The sequence below is a fragment of the Leopardus geoffroyi genome, chromosome E1 (assembly GCF_018350155.1).
Source record: "Leopardus geoffroyi isolate Oge1 chromosome E1, O.geoffroyi_Oge1_pat1.0, whole genome shotgun sequence".
NCBI lineage: Eukaryota > Metazoa > Chordata > Mammalia > Carnivora > Felidae > Leopardus > Leopardus geoffroyi.
This window is the reverse complement of record NC_059330.1, coordinates 11,190,044-11,207,344: the sequence shown is the minus strand read 5'-3', so window position 1 is coordinate 11,207,344 and position 17,301 is coordinate 11,190,044. Positions and strand designations below refer to the sequence as shown.

The 17,301-nt window shown below is 60.6% G+C and overlaps 1 protein-coding gene across 1 annotated transcript in view; it reads left to right on the top strand.

Moving 5' to 3' along the window:
* The first annotated feature begins 7,337 nt into the window (after positions 1-7,337).
* Positions 7,338-17,301, top strand: part of MYO15A (myosin XVA) — a 52,756-nt gene continuing 42,792 nt past the window's right edge. The window contains exons 1-6 of the mRNA XM_045487588.1: positions 7,338-11,427; positions 13,529-13,611; positions 14,204-14,267; positions 15,096-15,205; positions 15,491-15,565; positions 15,816-15,912. Of these exons, the coding sequence (XP_045343544.1) occupies positions 7,828-11,427; positions 13,529-13,611; positions 14,204-14,267; positions 15,096-15,205; positions 15,491-15,565; positions 15,816-15,912 (4,029 nt within the window). The 5' untranslated portion in view covers positions 7,338-7,827. The remainder of the gene's footprint in view (positions 11,428-13,528; positions 13,612-14,203; positions 14,268-15,095; positions 15,206-15,490; positions 15,566-15,815; positions 15,913-17,301) is intronic.

The following is a 17,301-nucleotide window of genomic DNA, read 5'->3' as shown; positions in this document are numbered from 1 at the left end:
AGAGAGAGGGAGACACAGAATCGGAAACAGGCTCCAGGCTCTGAGCCATCAGCCCAGAGCCTGACGCGGGGCTCGAACTCACGGGCCGCGAGATCGTGACCTGGCTGAAGTCGGACGCTTAACCGACTGCGCCACCCAGGCGCCCCTATACAGCTTCTAAGTGCAGAGCTGGGATTTGGACCCCAGCTGGGTCTTCTGGGCCATAGGGGAGGCTTCCTGGAGGAGGTGTGCCTCTTGGGAGTGCATGGTAACAGGTTTTGTGGGGCTACCAGGCACCGGGCTGGCAGGAGGCAAAGAGGGCTCCCCTGGGGTCTTCAGATCCAGCTGGAGTGTGGAGCAGGCCCACTGCCCAGCTTTCCAGGCTGTTCTTGGCTCCTCTGTCAGCTGCTCAGGCTCCTTTCCGGAGACAAAACAGGAATAATAGACATCATTAAATATACATGGGGCCCCAGGCGGTCGGCGTGGTGGGCTGGGCCTCCCTTCCCCGCAACACTGAGCTGCTCTGCTAGGCTGGCCATGCTCCTGGGGCCAGCCACAGGACCCCCGTTAGGCGGCATGCAGGCAGGGAGCAGGCCACAGGACTCAGGTAAGAAGACCCCGGCCCAGGGCCCTTGGGGTCTGCCCCAAGTACCTCCCCACAGGTTGCAGCAAGGGGAAAAAGGGAGGGGGCAGTGGAAGAGCTGGGCCTTGCCCCTAACTCACTGTGAGGTGCTTCCCTGGGCCTCAGTGTCTTCATCCATAAAGCGGGCATGATGCCCATACAGCTCCCCTCTTAGTGATGGTGGTATGCCAAGACAGGTGAGTACTCAGTGGCTGACTTCAGCCCTTCTCCCGGCTGCCACAAGGCCTGGCCATGAGGTCCCAAGTAAGCATTTCTGCCTGGGTGATGGCCACTGCCACTTCTTGCCTTACAGTTAGGGAAGGGCCCTGTGTTCGCAGAGCATCAGATCCAGGCCCATTCTGTCTGCCAAGCTGGCTGTGAAAGGGTGGGAGATGAGGCCAGAGGTCTGGGCGTCCCCAGGCTACGGGGCTCAGGGCAGGCATTGTCAGAGTCTCCAGCCACTGGGCCGCCGTGTTCCTCACCATGGACGGACTATTTCCTGGGCCAGGTCTGTGTGTTCCTAGATCAGGGCAACCGGTATCTCTGTGTTGAATTTTTGGCTTTCCGGGGTCGGAATTTTTGGCTTTCCGGGGTCACGCATGGGCCTGCGTGAGAGCCAAAGGAACCGTATGCTATGCACCCCCAGGTCGGTGTGAACTGGCAGCTTGCAGTGCCCGATGCTAGAGGAGGTACCCCTAGGGCTCGAGAAGGTCCCCACCCCACCAGGGTGAGCTCCAAGGTTTGGGCCCCCCCTGTTGCCACCTCTCACCCTCCCTGGGCCTTCTGTGCTAGGAGGCTCTGGCCGGGCTGATAGAAGTCCCTTCCTGCTCAGACAACCTGATTGTCTTTGTGAAGGTCAACAATACCCAAGCCCTCTCTCAGGCCCGTCCGCAGACTACAGGGCTGCTTTCCCAGAGGGCCCAGCCTGCAGCTTTACAAGACTCAGGTGCAAAGGAGCCCAGGGCGAGAATGTTCACCCCTGTCTGTGTGTCTGCCTCCCTGTCCCTCAGCTTCGCTGAGATTCCACGCTGCCTCTGTCCCAAACCCCCTTTGGCAAGAATCCTTCTCAGCCGCCCTCCAGATGCCCTCTGGCTTGGCCCCGGAAACAGTGCTGGGAAGCTCGAACCACCTGTGGGGGAGGGTCTCCGACTGCTTCGGGCACCCCCTCAGCAGCTCTTCTAACCGCCCCCTGCTCCCCTCAGATCCCAGCTAGGAAACTCCTCACCCCCAAACGCTTGTGTTCATCTGCACCCACTTCTCCATGATGGAGAGGCCGAGTCCGGGCCACCTTCTCAGGGCTTTCACACTGCGTGGATAATTCAACCTCCCTCTGTTCTCTCAATCTCTCTCTCCCTCTGTCTTCCCGAATCTGTCCCATTGACCTGCCAACAAGTCTATTCGTTTGCTCCTGCGGCCGTAACCAAAGTGTCACAGACCGGAGGTCCTAAGCAACAGAAATTTATTTTCTCACACTTTCTGGAGGCAGGAAGCTTGAGATCAAAATGTCAGCGGGGATGGTTTCTCCTGAGGCCTCTCTCCCCGGCTCACAGGCCCACAGCTCCTCCACGGAAACAATTACGAGCCCCTGGACGTGTCATTCCCCGTGGCCACCTCTTTTTTCCTGGCATAGATGCTCTGAGCACCTCTCCCCCGCGTCAGTCTCCTCACCCACCAGCCCTGCCCCGGCCCGATGCTACACATTGCTGAGCAGTGACCATCCTTTTTTTTTTTTTGTAAGTCTATTTATTTATTCTGAGAGAGAGAGAGAGAGAACCAGTGGGGAAGGGGGACAGAGATGATGGACAGAGGATCTGAAGCAGGTTCCTCACTGACAGCAAAGAGCCAGATGTGGGGCTCAAACTCACGAACCATGACATTATGACCTGAGTCAAGGTCGGACACTTAATTGACTGAGCCACCCAGGCGCCCAACGGCGACCATTCTAACCACGTTTACCAGGCCCAGCAAGGTTGGCACAGTCAGTGCCTCACCTCTACCCCACACAGTCGTTAAGGGCTGGCGTGGGAAGCCCCCGACTTCTTGCTCTGTCCTCCTTCACAGGCTCATCCCACCCCCTGCCTCTGTTTCATCTGCCCTGCGGGCCTAAATTTCCCCGACTTCCCTCTGTCTCCCCAACCCTCCGTGTCCTAGACCAACCCCGTCATATTCCCGCCTCTCTCCGCTCATCTTAGCGAATGATTCCCCCGTTCACGCAGCTGCACCAAGCCAACCCAAGGGTCCCCCAGGTTCCACCTTCACCCCAGCCCCCGCGCAGCCCCTCACTGGCTGTGTTGAGTGCGCGCCATCACAGCTGTCCCAGATCGAGCCGCTGTCCTCTCTCTCCCGGCCTCCACTGTGCGTCCCCTCCTCATCCTTCGCCACATGGTGGCCCAAGAGCTTTTCCCACACCACTTTCCAAGAAGCAGTGAGAGGCAGTGGTTGAGGGCATGGACAGTCTGGAGCCGGACTCCCCGAGCTCGAATCTGGTTTCAAGCTGTGTGGCCTCGGGCAACTTACTAGACCTCTCTGGGCCTGTTTCCCCACCTGTAACGTGGAAAGAACAACAGTACCTACTTCCTGAGGTTGTAGTGAGGGTTGAATGAACGCTGTGTGGCCCAGTAGTTCTCACTTCCTCGCTGGGGATTCTCTGCTGAGTGATGTAACCTAATAGAGCACCCTTCATCTATAAGACGGGAATAGCAATTCCTACCTTATACATTGTGTGCATTCAGTGGTAATAGCAAAGCATTCAGGACCAAGCCTGGCACAGAGTAAAAGTTGTCAGTGTTGGTTACTTTTACTCTGAAAATGCGTATCTGGTCATAGCATCCTGGCAGCCTGAAATCGTGCCAAGGCTCCCTACTACCTTAGGGATGGAGACCAAGGTCCCACTCCAGCCTCCATATCTCAAGGGGCAGGTCCCTCCTGCCATCCTGGCTGCTTCTCGCTTTACATGCTCTGCATCACTTTGCCCCTCTCACCACTTGGCCTTTGCACATGCTGTTCCATCTGCCTGGAACACTGCTCCCTCTTTCATTTGATTAGCTCTTTCTCATCCTTCAGATCTTGGCTCAGGCTCACCTACTCAGGGGCACCCTCCTGGTCTTCCAATGCACTGGGCTGTGGCCTGGCCTTCAGAGCTCTTCTCATGGCTGCAGTTTCCCCTTGGTATGGCTTTTTGCTTCGAGTCTGTGTCCCCGTGACACTGGGAGCTCCACCAGCACAGAGACCATGCCTGGTGCCACTCAACCCTGTGACCCCCCTCCCCCCCCCCCCCGGCACCCAACACAGTGGCTGGCACACAGTAGACACACAATCAATGTCAAGGAATGAATGGATGAATGAGAAACGTGATCCCCGATAGCCCTTCTGTGCCTGCTGCAGAGGCTGGGGACACCGAGAAGGAGGTGGGACTCAGGCCCACCAGACAAAGGATAGCCCTGGTCGACTGGGGACACTATCCCTATAGCCTGGGGCAAGCCTGGGCCCCAGAGACCAGAAAGGGTCACGGGAGCAGGCCCTGCTGCTGGCCCTCACCCAGACCACCTTCCCAGAGCGGACAGGAGCAGCCGGCTGTAATAACGATTCCAGCAATAATAAAATAATAATAATAAAATAATAACGACGATGATAAAATACGAATACTAATAATATTACTAATAATAACGGCAGTTTACTCCAGGCTAGTCACTGTGCCAAGCTCTCACACTCATGTAATGCTGCGTCAGCCCTGGGAGTGGGAGTTACTATTAGCACGAGGAGACCCGGGGGCAGAGGCTACATGACTTGCCGTGGCCTCAGTTTCCTCAAATGGCACATACGGTCAGAGAATGGGGTTGGATTTTGTGGTTCCAGGCCCTGACGTTCTTCCAAGAGCTCCTCGAAAGGGGTGTTTCCACTCACTGTTTCCAATTCCTTTTTTCCACTTCCACGTTTTTTATTATTTTTTAAATGTTTATTTTGAGAGAGGGAGAGAGCGTGCAAGCATGAGAGCAGGGGACGGGGAGAGAGAAGGGGAGGGAGAATCCCAAGCCGGCCCCCCACTCTCAGCGCAGAGCCCGACGCCGGACTTGGTCTCACGAACCGCGAGATCATGACCTGAGCCAAAATGAAGAGTTGGACGCTTGATTGACGGAGCCACCCAGGCGCCCCTACTTTTTTTCTTTTTAAATGTTCCTTTTTGGTGTGTTCATCTGGATCCGAAATACACTCACATGCTTCAGAAATCCAACCGGTAACGGGAAAGTTGACAGCAAGATAGCCACTTTCATTAACTTCGTGAATATCTTTCCTAGTATCTCTACATGGAAGTCAAAGCAAATTAACATACATTCTTCCCCCCAACACATGCACCTATGACAGAAAGAAAGGCCTAGGTGTGTATTATCCAGCATGCACTGTTGGACAGTCCATCATGGAATGCGTCTCCGTGCAATGCATAGCTTGGTGTGCATGCCATTCCCCTGTGCACAACGGGCTCCGCAGGATGGATTCCCTGCAACGGACTCCTTTCCCTCCCTCTTCCTTTTTCAGTAACAGCTTTATTGACGTGTAATTCACACACCTTATGATTTACCAACTAAATCGTGTGTGATGCAGTGGCGTCTGACACGTTCACAGGCACGGACACCCCTGTGACCACCACATTCCCTTCTAGCTAGAACCTTCTCCCGTCGGGCTGTAACTACCCTCACCCCCACTGCTCCACTGGGGCCACCCTTATGGCTCCGCGTAGCCACATCCAGCGCGTCCTCAACTTACCTGACCCGTGTGCCCGTTTGCCGCAGCGCCCTGCCCCCCTCCACGGCCACTCACTGCCTCCTTGTCCCCAGACGGTGCAGCCCCCGGGGTTCATCCCTTCTCCTCCATCTGCACTCATTCCCTGGTGCCATCCTCCAGAGCTGTGGCTTCAACACCGGCTGGATACCACTGGCTCCCGAACTGATGTCATCAGCCCTGACCTCTGCAGAGTGCCACCCCCCCCCACCCCCAACTCCCTGGCAAGGCCAACATGTGCAACGCTGACATCTACCTGCTCCGCCCACGCTCTTCCTCCTCGCAGCCACTGGCCTCTCCATCCTCCCCCTTGTTCAGTAAGGAAACCTCAGAGGTACTCATGACTTCTCTGTAAATCCTGTGGGCTCTACCAGCAAAATACGCCAGCATCCCACCACCGCCCTCCACCTCCGCTGCCTCCAGCCCGGGCCAGGCCCCCGACGTCGGTCACCCGGACCACCACGCGGCAGCTTCTCTGCCAGTCTTCTGCTCTCGCCCTCACCTCCTGCAGCTCTTGGCCCCAGTGTTACTTCCTGGTGTCACCTTCCCCGACCCCTACTCAACGCTGCACAAACGCCCCTTCCCTGCTTTATTTTAACCCACAGCACTTACCCACCAACTGACCGATTACATCTCTCATTTTCCTTGTTTGTTGACAATCCCCCCCAGCCCTGTAATGTCAACGCCACAAGGGCAGGGTTTTCCTCGGTTTCCTTCTCAGCTGTATCCCCTGTGCTCTGACAGTGCCTGGCCCACAGCAGGCTTTCAACAAATACTACTGAATGGATGAATGAATGAATGAATGAACCAGCAAATGTGTGCTGCCTCCAGCACCCCCGGAGGGGCAGGGGCCGGGCTGACAGAGGAATCCAGGCGGGAGCCCTGAACACGGACATGGCCTCCAGTGGTATGTCAGAGATAAGCACCGTGGAGGCCTTGGTGCCTGATGGATGGAGGCCTGGCTGGGTCTCTCACTTACCCAGTGGTTTAAGCAGGGCCTTCAGCCCCAGAGCTCCAGGAAAGCCCAGGCTCTGGAGTCGGCTCAGTTAAGCCCCTGCCTCCACCTTATGCGAACTGAAGATCTGTTTTCAGTCATTCAGAGCCCTGTGTGTCCTGATCCTTGATCCTTGGGCAGAGGGAGGAGGAGGAAAAGAGGGATAGTGCTAAGGCCTCAGGTTTCAGAGCTGCTGCCCCTGAGGCCCCCCACCGCCCCCCACCTTCCACACACACCCTTTGTCTAACATGCCACAACCCCTACCACTTAAAGTGCAGATTCTCAAAAGTGGACTGGTCACTGGCCAGAGAGTGGGCGCATGGCCTTGGGTCAGATGTCCACCCTGGAGCAATCAGCTGCACCCACAGAAGGCAGGAGCTACACGATCACTACCTTCTCAGCAAGGGCAGAAACTGGGAGGAGAGGCCAGGGCTGGGTAGGCATCCCAGATGTGAGCCATGCATGTGGCCTCTCCAGCCGCTTATGCTACCCAGGAGCTCCATCAAGTCTTACTTCCTCATAAAGGAGACAGGGCATGGCTTATCACTCCCCTCCTACAGATGAAGAAACTGAGGCCCAGAGAGGGTAAAAGGCTTTCTTGAGGGCACACAGCCAGCGGCTGGCAGAGCTGGAAGTCAGAGCCGGGACTGGCTCATCCTCTGTTTTTGCTACCCCAGCCCCCTGGCGTGTGGTTTCACAGGGCCCTGCGGGAGTTCCACCAAGATGCCCCCCACCTTGTCCTGCTTTCTGAGCTGGCAACCCAGTTGTCCCCAATGCATTATTCATGCTCCGGAGAGCTGGCCAGCTCTGGTTACACTGACCGCAGAGCTGGACATGTGCTCTGCCCACTCCCCTCCTCCCTTGCCCAGGACCTGGTGGGTCCAAGTTTCCCCTCCAAGGTAACTTAGTGGGCTTTGAACACCCCACTGCAGCTCAGGGCATGTGGCTCCACTCTGGCCCAGTACAGATATGCTAGGTGATTTAGGGCAAGTGGCTTCCCTGTTCTGGGACTCAGAGTCTCCCTCTGTGAAGCAGCCGTGACCCCAGCATTTACCTGGGAGCTACCTGAGGCAGCTAAGGCACAGGGAGAGCTTGACTTGTCAAAACAGTCCCCCTCCTGGCGATTTTAATGCCAAGATGGTCGCCCCCAGCACAGGTCTGGGCCAGGCTTCCCCTGCTCCCTGGTAAACAACACCCATGCACTTTCCACCACCACTCGGGTGAAACCCAAGGCGGCTCTGGAGGAGATGAATTATGGATCCGCCCTCCCGTAGTCTGGTCCGAGCCAGAAGAAGCTTGGCTGTCCCTCCCCAGGCCACCCAGACCAGTCTCGGCTGCTCCCAGCCCGAAGAGGCCGAGTGTCCAGCTGCGGGCAGGAAACGCGGTGTGTCCCCTTGTCTCCAAGTCCCAGAGCTGGTGACACGGGCCGCGGCCCGGTGGGGAGCAGGCAGCCACCATGGCGAAGGAGGAAGAGGATGAGAAGAAAGCTAAGAAAGGGAAAAAGGGGAAGAAGGCGCCGGAGCCGGAGAAGCCCAAACGGAGCCTGAAGGGGACGTCGCGGCTGTTCATGGGCTTCCGCGATCGCACGCCCAAGATCTCCAAGAAGGGCCAGTTCCGGAGCGCGTCGGCTTTCTTTTGGGGCCTGCACACCGGCCCGCAGAAGACCAAACGCAAGAAGAAGGCGCGCACCGTGCTCAAGTCCACGTCGAAGCTCATGACGCAAATGCGCATGGGCAAGAAGAAGCGGGCAATGAAGGGCAAGAAGCCGTCCTTCATGGTCATCCGCTTCCCGGGCCGGCGCGGCTACGGCCGCCTGCGGCCGCGTGCCCGGTCGCTCAGCAAGGCATCCACGGCCATCAACTGGCTCACCAAGAAGTTCCTCATCAAGAAGGCCGAGGAGTCCGGCAGCGAGCAGGCCACGCTGGACGCCTGGCTCAACCGCTCGAGCTCCCGCGTCGGTTCCCGCAAGCTGCCCTTCCCGTCGGGCGCCGAGATCCTGCGGCACGGAGGCCGCCTCCGGAGGTTCCCCCGCAGCCGCAGCATCTACGAGTCGGGCGAGCCCGTGGGCTTCCTGCCCTTCGAGGACGAGGTCCCCTTCCGGCCCTCGGGCTCCCGCAAGTCGCTGTACGGGCTCGAGGGCTTCCAGGACCTGGGCGAGTATTATGACTACCACCGCGAGGGCGATGACTACTACGACCGGCAGTCGCTCTACCAGTACGAGGAGGAGCAGGAGCCCTACATGGGCTACGGCCCCTACGGCCCCTACGGCCCCTACAGCCCGGCCTGGCCACCCTACGGAGACCACGCCCACGGGTACCCGCCCGAGGACCCCTACGACTACTACCACCCGGATTATTATGGCGGTCCCTACTATCCCACGTACCCCTACAGCTACGGCTACGACGATTACGAGCCCCCATACGCGCCCCCGTCGGGGTACACGTCTCCCTACAGCTACTACGATGCGTACCAGGGCGAGGCGTACCCACACGGCTACTACCTGGATCCCTACGCACCTTACGAGGCGCCATACCCGCCCTACGACCGCCCGTACGACCTCCCGTACGACGTGCCCTATTTTGATTCATACGGGGGGCCCTATAGCGCCCCCTATGGCATCCCGTACGGCGAAGGCATCTATGGCGGCGGAGACCAGGCCATCTATCCGCCCGAAGTGCCCTATCTTTACCCAGAGGAGCCGGCCTTCGCGTACCCGTGGGTGCCGCCGCCCATCCTGTCGCCCCACAACCCGTACGCCCACCCCATGGATGACATCGCGGAGCTGGAGGAGCCGGAGGAGGCGGGCGCCGAGCGGCAGACCACCTCCTTCCGCCTGCCCAGCGCCGCCTTCTTCGAGCAGCAAGGCATGGACAAGCCCGCCAGGTCCAAGCTATCCCTCATCCGCAGGTTCCGCCTCTTCCCGCGGCCCCAGGTGAAGCTGTTCGGGAAGGAGAAGCTGGACGTGTCCTTGCCCCCCTCCCTGGACATCCCTCTGCCCTTGGGGGATGCGGACGAAGACGAGGAGGAGGAGGAGATGCCCCCTGTGCCTCCGGTGCCCTACGCCCACCCCTTTTGGGGCTTCCTCACGCCGCGCCAGCGCAACCTCCAGCGCGCCCTGTCCGCCTTCGGCGCCCACCGGGGCCTGGGCTTCGGCACCGACTTTGGCCGCCCCCCACCTCGCCCGGCCACCTCGCTGGCGCGGTTCCTCAAAAAGACGCTGTCCGAAAAGAAGCCCATCCCGAGGCTCAGGAGTAGCCAGAAGGCGCGGCTGGGAGGCCCGGCAGTCCGGGAGGCGGCCTACAAGCGCTTCGGCTACAAGCTGGCCGGCATGGACTCCGAGCGCCCCGGCACGCCCATCGTGCTGAGGAGGGCCGAGGCGCGGACGCGCAACAACAACAACTCCCACCGACCGCCCTCGCCCTCGCCCGCGCCCGCGCCTCGGCCGCCCTCCCACTGGAGCGCGCTCCTCTCCCCGCCCGCGGCCCGACGGCCCCCCAGCCCGGGCCCAGGGCCCCCGTCCGCCGCGCCCTTCGCCCCCGCCCTCTCGGGCCTGCCCCGGCCCGCGTCGCCCTACGGCTCCCTCCGCCGGCACCCGCCGCCCTGGGCTGCCCCGGCCCACGTGCCCCTCACGCCCCCCGCCAGCTGGTGGGCCTTCGTGGAGCCACCTCCCGTGAGCCCAGAGGTGCCCCCGGACCTGCTGGCCTTCCCCGGCTCCCGGCCCTCCTTCAGAGGCTCCCGCCGGCGAAGGGCGGCCTTCGGCCTCCCCTGGCCCCCGCTGCCCTCGCCCCAGCCCTCGCTGAGGAGCCTGCCCGGCTTAGGCTACCGCTCGCCCGTGGGGCCCCCGTCCCCTCAGCCATCGCTCCGCGCTCGGCCCTTCCAGCCTCCCTTCTCACCCCCGCCGCGCCGGCCCCGCTCGCTGCGGGAGCCCCCGTCCCCGCACCGCCGCTCTGGGCGCCTGGGTCCACCCCGCTCGCCCGTGCTGGGCTCCCCGCGGCCGCCCTCCCCGCCCCCTCTGTTGGGCCACAGCTCGCGGTGTCGCTCCCTCAACCTGCCTTCTCACCTCCCGAACACATGGCGGCGACTCAGCGAGCCGCCCACCAGGGCCGTGAAGCCCCGGGTGCGCCAACCCTTTCAGCGGCCTCCCAACGCAGGGTCCTGGCCGGTGGCTGCAGCTGCCCCTGAGCGCCGGGAGAGCCAGCGTGAGCCTGAGGACTCAGAGACACCCTGGACGGTGCCCCCATTGGCCCCCAGCTGGGACGTGGACCTGCCTCCCGCCCAGCGCCCACCGTCGCCCTGGCCGGGAGGTGCAGGCAGCCGCCGGGGCTTTTCCAGGCCACCCCCTGTGCCCGAAAACCCCTTCCTCCAGCACGTGGGCCCTGTGCCGCCTCCTGCTTCCCAGTCTGAGGACCCAGCCTCCGCCGACCTGACCAGTGTCTTCCTGGGTAGGCACCACGACCCAGGGCCTGGACAATTGGTAAAATCAGCCAGCCCGATTCCTGAGAAGCCAGAAGAAGAGACCACTCCGGAGGGCCCTCAGTCACCAGCAGAGCCTGAGCCCTCCACCCCCACCCCTCCCAAGGATTCCGCGCCAGAGCGGAAGACGCTAAGGCTCAGCCTCTCCTACCCGCTGGCCACATGTGATAAGATGAGAGCCACGTGGCCGCCATGGCGCCGCTGGGGGACAGTGCCCAGCGCCCCAGCCCCCTTGGCACCCACTGGGGCCCCAGGGCCCCTGCCCAGGGTGGGCGAGTGGCGCCAGGCAGGGCCTGGGCGTTTTGCAGTGGTCATGCCACAGGTGCAAAAACTCAGCGCTTTCCAGCGAGTTGGTCCTGCCCCTCTGCAGCCCCCTGTCCAGATAAGCCAGGACCCGGAGCCCGGCCCCAAGCCAAGAGCCTGGAATTTGCTCTGGTCCTGTTTCTGGCTGCCGGCAGAAGCCCCTCGACCCTGGCCACGAGTGCTCGCCCGCCCCCAGTCCTGCCGCCTGGGCCCTGGAGCCAATTGCCTGCGCCATGGGGGCCCCTGGGAAGAAGTTGGCCCCAAAAGCTGGTGGAACAAGGTACGAGGGCAGAGGGCAGAGGGAGGGCTTGGGGGTTCTGTGCTGGGAAACAGGGACGGCCTCGGGATCTTGGTCAGCTGCCGCCTGCTTGGGCCTCAGTCTTCCCCTCTGTAACCTGAGGAGAACAGCCTTGGGCTCCCAGAGCCTCTGGAAGATTGGACAAGAGGATGCCCAGCACAGGCAGGCACAGTACAGAGACTCCCGAAATTCTTCCCAGTCACTTCAGAGAAGGGATCTTGTCCCAGCCTGTGCTCTGGGCAGCCCTGTCCTGGGCCAGGCTGAATGGCGCGTCTGTCCCCAGCAGCCCCCCAGAGATTTTGGCTGAGTACACAACTTTAGGACTTGTCTGTCCACCCTGTCCCATCCCCACATCCACGTCCATGCTGTTCCTCCTGTCTCCTGCTGACCCTCCCCCAGACTGGAGTCTTTTTTCTCTTCTGCATTCCTGCTTAAGGGCAGTCCCCTGGGCTGCAGGACTCTGCACTGCCCAAGGGTGAGGGGCTTAGGACCCAAACTTCTGGGTCCTCAGTGCATGGTGAGGAAAATGAGGACCAGAAGATCACACGGGGGACCAGGGGCTGAGCCAGGAGTCTGTCTGGGCCCTCTGTAGGGTGCAGGGCAGGTGGCTTAACTGAAGGGTGCCGAGCTCGTGCATGGCTACCCTGCTCAGGGAGGAACGCGAGCCTGATGCTGGGTGGCCCTCTGAGGAGGGGGGTGGTCACCGGAGACTCCCCCGGGACGCCTGGGGTGGGCGGGGCACGCAGGGGGTGGCGGGCGTTTCTCAGCCTCTGCAGACGGTGCCCCGTGGAGCGGGCAGCTAGCCGGCCCGGCGATGGCGACCGGGGCGGCCTGGCTGCTAGGGGGGCCCTGGCCCCGGCGGCGGGTGCCCCGTGCTGTGTGGGCGGCAGCATTGTGGGAGCGGGGCGCGGGGCGCCCGGGGGTGAGGGGCAAGGATGCCTGGGCCCTCCTCACCCTGGAATACGTGAGTGGCTGAATTATTCAGGGTTTGTGGCCACTGGCGCACGTGGCCAGACGGGTGGGCGGGAGGCCAGGGCCTAAGGGTGATACTTGACGTGCCCTACTTAGCAGCCTGCTGACAGGCAGGCGGCATGCAGGGCTCTGTCCTGGTGTCCCCTTTCCTTGCCTGCTCAGAGAAGGGTGCGGGCTGGAGCTGAGAGGCTGGAGAGGCAGGAAGCACACGTGTGCTTGCAGACATGCAGGTCACATGCAGGCCTTTGTGCCCGGGACACGTTCTGAGGCATACCGTGGCCCGACAAGGAAAGCGTGTGTGTGTAACGTGTGTGTGCCAGGGCCCGCGCGTATGTGGCATCCTGGGTGTCACGAATGTGCACATCAGTGGGCAGGATGGAGATCCCGCAGGCCACGGGTGGCATCGGGACTTTTGTCTTGAGACCCCCAGGTGTGGTTGAGACAGCCCCGGCTCTCTGTGCACACGAGAGTGTGTCAAATGGGCGTTGAGAGTGTGTATTACGAGCGTGTGTGCCTCCGGCCAGGCCTCCCAGGCCTGCGTGTATGCCCTCAGGCATTCTGCAAGACCACGGGTGTGCGTGGGAGTTGCATGAGCTGTTGCATACGGGGCTGCGTGTAGGGGTCTCTGTACTCGCCCCGGGCTGGATGCAGGGATACGGTACTGGGCGGGGCGGTTCAGTGTCAGCCCTCCCAGAGGCCCCACGCACCAGAACCCGGACGGGGATCAGGTCGTTGCAGAAGCAAGGATTTGGGGTCCACCCAGGGAAAGAGCGGGTGGGAGAGCCTGAGGTTGGGAGGCCTTCTAGGCAGTCAGAGAGAACACTGTGTGTGTGCGTGTGCTTCCCCCCCGGGGTCAGGATACTCGGGAGCCCCTGGGAGCACCTGCCACAGGGAACGCACGGGCAGGAGGCCGGCATGTGTCCCCCGAGTAAGGGCTGCACGCAGGCTCCGTGGGCCACAGTATTCCACGGCAGGGAGGCCTCAGGACCTGGCCGGGCCCTGGCCTCGGGGTTCTCTTCTCCACAACAAGAGCAGGTCCCAGGCGTGTCCAAGATAGGGGGCCACCCATGGGCGCTCTCCAGCCAGGCCGACCACAGACTCTCTCTCCCAGATGCACTCCATCCGCAACCTGCCTACCACACGGTTCCGTGACCAGTGCCGGGAGGATGGTGTGGAGGACATGACACAGCTGGAGTGAGTGGGGTGGGGCCGGCAAGGGGTCACCTCGGGGCTGCACGCTCCTGGCCCGAGCACCTCCTCCTACGAGGGGTGCCCGTCACCTCCTAGAACATCTCCAGAGCCTCTGTTTCCTCATCTGCAAAGTGGGAGTTGTGAAGTGTCCCGGAGCCAGTGTGTACGTGTCTAAGCTCTGAGTTGGACGGGCCTGAGTTCAAACCCCAGCCTCACCACCTACTGGCTGGGAGACCTTGGACGCGTTACTTTGCCTCTCTGTGCCTCGGTTTCTCATCTGCAAAATGGGGGTGGGTGGCTGTTATTGTGAGGGTGCTGGCACGTTGGAGGTGCCCAAAACGTGAGGGCTATGCTGGTCAAGATCATTATCCAGTCATGGTGACTCAGCTCTCACGTTTGCTTCCCCGGAGAATCCCCCAACCCCACGAGGTAGTATATATCCATGGGACGGATGAAGAAATGGAGGCACAGAGAAGTTAAGGAACTTGCTCAAGGCCTCACGATTGGTTGGTGACTTGAACTCAGGGCTTTCTGACCAAGGCCCTGCACTGAGGGGGGAGGTGGGCCCTGATGTCCCCTCTTTGTGCCCTTTCAGAGACCTCCAGGAGACCACCGTGCTGTCCAACCTCAAGACCAGATTTGAACGGAACCTCATCTATGTAAGTCCTGGGACTGGGTCTGCCCTGGGCTCAGATCAAGAGGTAGCTGTCTGTCTCTCGGGGCCACAGTGGGAAGCACAGATTTCTTCTGCTGAGCCACAGAAGCCAAATTTGTGGCTTCTGGTTTGAACTCTGGGGTTTCTACTGTTTGAGTATGACATGCTAGATAGAGCCTGGGGTTCTCAAATCCAAAACCCTAAAATACAGAGTCTTAGACTGGTGGATGCCAGGGAGAGAGACCTGGAGACAGAAAACCCAGAAATGAGTGGCTATTCACTGGGGACCTGATGGATAAAGCTTCCAGAGTCCTAGAATCTGTAGACCTGGATCCCAGGAAGGGGTTGGCCAGAGAGATGGAAGGAAATCTCTGGCCCCAGAACAGTGGAACGGAGGGCCAGAGGCCCAGAACCACAGTGAAGGAGGGAAGGCCACCCACAAGGGCTCTGGCCACCTCAGAGTGCCCTGGACTTCTGACTCCCTCCCAACTCCAGGCAGTGGAGGTTTGACCTCACCGCGAGGCAGAAGCTTCTGGGGCCTGGCCCTGACTATGAATAAATGAAGGATACAGCAGCTGACACAGCCACCTTTGCACAGTTGTGGCAGGGCGGTTTTGCTCACTTAGCCTCCTCCCAGCCTCAGCCCGGTACGGTGCCTGAAATTCCACTACCAGAGTACGTGACCCATCAAACTATGAGAGGGCCCGAGGTGCGAACACGGAGGCCAGGCAGCCACACGTCTGGCCCCGTGAGAACGGGGCTCCGGGCTTCTGGGAGCAGGGAGAAGGGCCGTGAGGAGGCAGAGAAACTGAGACCACCGTGTGCCCAGCAGACCTACATCGGCAGCATCCTGGTGTCGGTGAACCCGTACCGAATGTTTGGAATCTATGGGCAGGAGCAGGTGCAGCAGTACAGCGGGCGGGCCCTAGGAGAAAACCCCCCGTGAGTATCTCTGGGGATGGGGAGGGGGCTGTCCCGGGGCCCCCTGGGTCCCTGCCTGCCCCTGAGCCAAGGGTGGGGCCAGCTGGTGGCGGGTCGTCCACCTGCTCGGCCGAGTGGTCTCTCCCCAAATTTCTGTGGCTCTGACCAGAATCGGGGCAGGGAGCATTTCCCCAGGGTGAAGGGTGGAGCACAACTGGCTGCCGAGGTGGACAGAGATGTTCTCCTACCCGAGGGTTTTGAGAGGCAGGGTCCTGTCCCAGTGATACCTGTGGCCTGTCTCTCTAGGCACCTCTTTGCAATCGCAAATCTTGCTTTTGCCAAAATGCTTGATGCCAAACAGAACCAGTGCATAATTATCAGGTGAGCAGCGGGTCAGGCCGGGGACCTCTGTGTACGGGGTGGGCGGGGGGTATGTATGGGAGGAGTCTCAGATGATGGGTCTGTGTCAGGCCAGACCTGCTATGGGACCTGGGAAAGATCACGTGACATCTCTGGGCCAGCCAGCCCACGTCCTCTGGTGTCATAGGGGGTCGAAGAAGGGTAGGGGTAGGGGGAGCCCAGAACAGGCAGTGAACTGGTTGAGTCTCCTTCTGGTCCTTTTCCCGGTCAGTGGAGAGAGTGGTTCTGGAAAAACCGAGGCCACAAAGTTGATTCTACGCTACCTGGCCGCCATGAACCAGAAACGAGGCATCATGCAGCAGGTAAGTGTGTCCGTTGCATGGTCTGTCTGATTCCCCAGGACTCCCAAGCTCAGTGCTCCCCGAGAGACAAGGCTCCTTGGCCCCATTTGGAGGATGGCGAGGCTGAGGCCAGGGTTGCCCTGGGGGGGAGCTCCTAGGACTCTGGCTCCTTCAGCCACACCCCTGCCCGCCCTGGCCATGCCTGCAGGGAGTTCCTTCCTGCCTGTGCTCCAGGGCAGCTCTGGTTCCAGCCGTGCTGGGCCTGGCCAGAGAGGAAGCCCCATGGGCAAGGGGAGTCACTCCATTTCTGCTGCCTGGCCTCACCTTCTTGGTGGTGAAAGAGAAAGGACAGGCCTAGTCAAGGGGGTGGGGTGCAGTAGACGCTGGGGTGCTGAGGACACGGGACTGGGGTAAGCACAGGATTGGAACATTGTGGAGAGTGCTAGGTCCTCCAAACCTGAGAGTGTTAGACCCTCATAAAGCTTTCCCGAGGGCATACTGTGTGTCCCTCACAGTCCGGGCTAGGTGATGGCAGCAGCAATGCGGACAAGTGTTCCCGCCCTCATGGGATTTCGTTATAGTAGAAATGGAAGAAAAAAAATACACAAGTAAATCGTGTTTCTGTGAAAGGGTGGGAATTTGTGGAGGCAAAAAAAAGCAGGGAGGGAGATGGGGAGTTTGGGGGGGTTTGTAATTCGAAGCATGGTGGTCAGGGTAGGCTCCACTGAGAAGGGGTGAGCGTGGGCCCTAAAGACATCTGGGGGAAGAGCAGACAGGGAGCGGGAAGAGCAAGTGCAAAGGCCCTGGGGTGCGAGGAGGTCTGGTGTGCTCAGGGGATGGCAGCGTGGCGTCATGGAGTCCAGGCAAGGGAGGACAGTGGCTTGGGCCAGGGAAGTGGTGATGGAGATGGTGAGCACAGCTAGACCCGGGTGCAGTTTAAAGGTCAGCCAGAGACTTGCTGAAGGCCAGATTGGCGTGTGACAGAGTGGGTCGGTCCGGGGGCAACCCTAGGCGTTTGGACTGAGCCATAGGCAATGTGGAGGTGCCATCAGCTACATGGGTAGGGCTGTGGAGAAAAGACACAGGTACTCTGAGGTGTCTGCTGGGCATCCAGAGATGTTGGGAAGGTGGCAGATGTACCATGAGCCTAGAGCTCAGGGACGGTGAGGCTGGAGGCGAAGCCCCACCAACTGAGACTCCAGAACCTGACTCTCAGACTCCCTGCCCCAGACTATGAAGATTTGCAAGTGGCCGCAGCGTCCCAGCCAATGGCAATCTTGGCAGGGGATCCAGGGGCATCAGGTGGGGGCCACGTGGCCCTCAGTGGGAATTAGGTCAGCCCAGGCTTAGGAGTCAAGAGGGGTTACTTCCCCCGGTCCCCCCTGACGCCTTCCTTGGCCTACCAGCCTCTCCTAT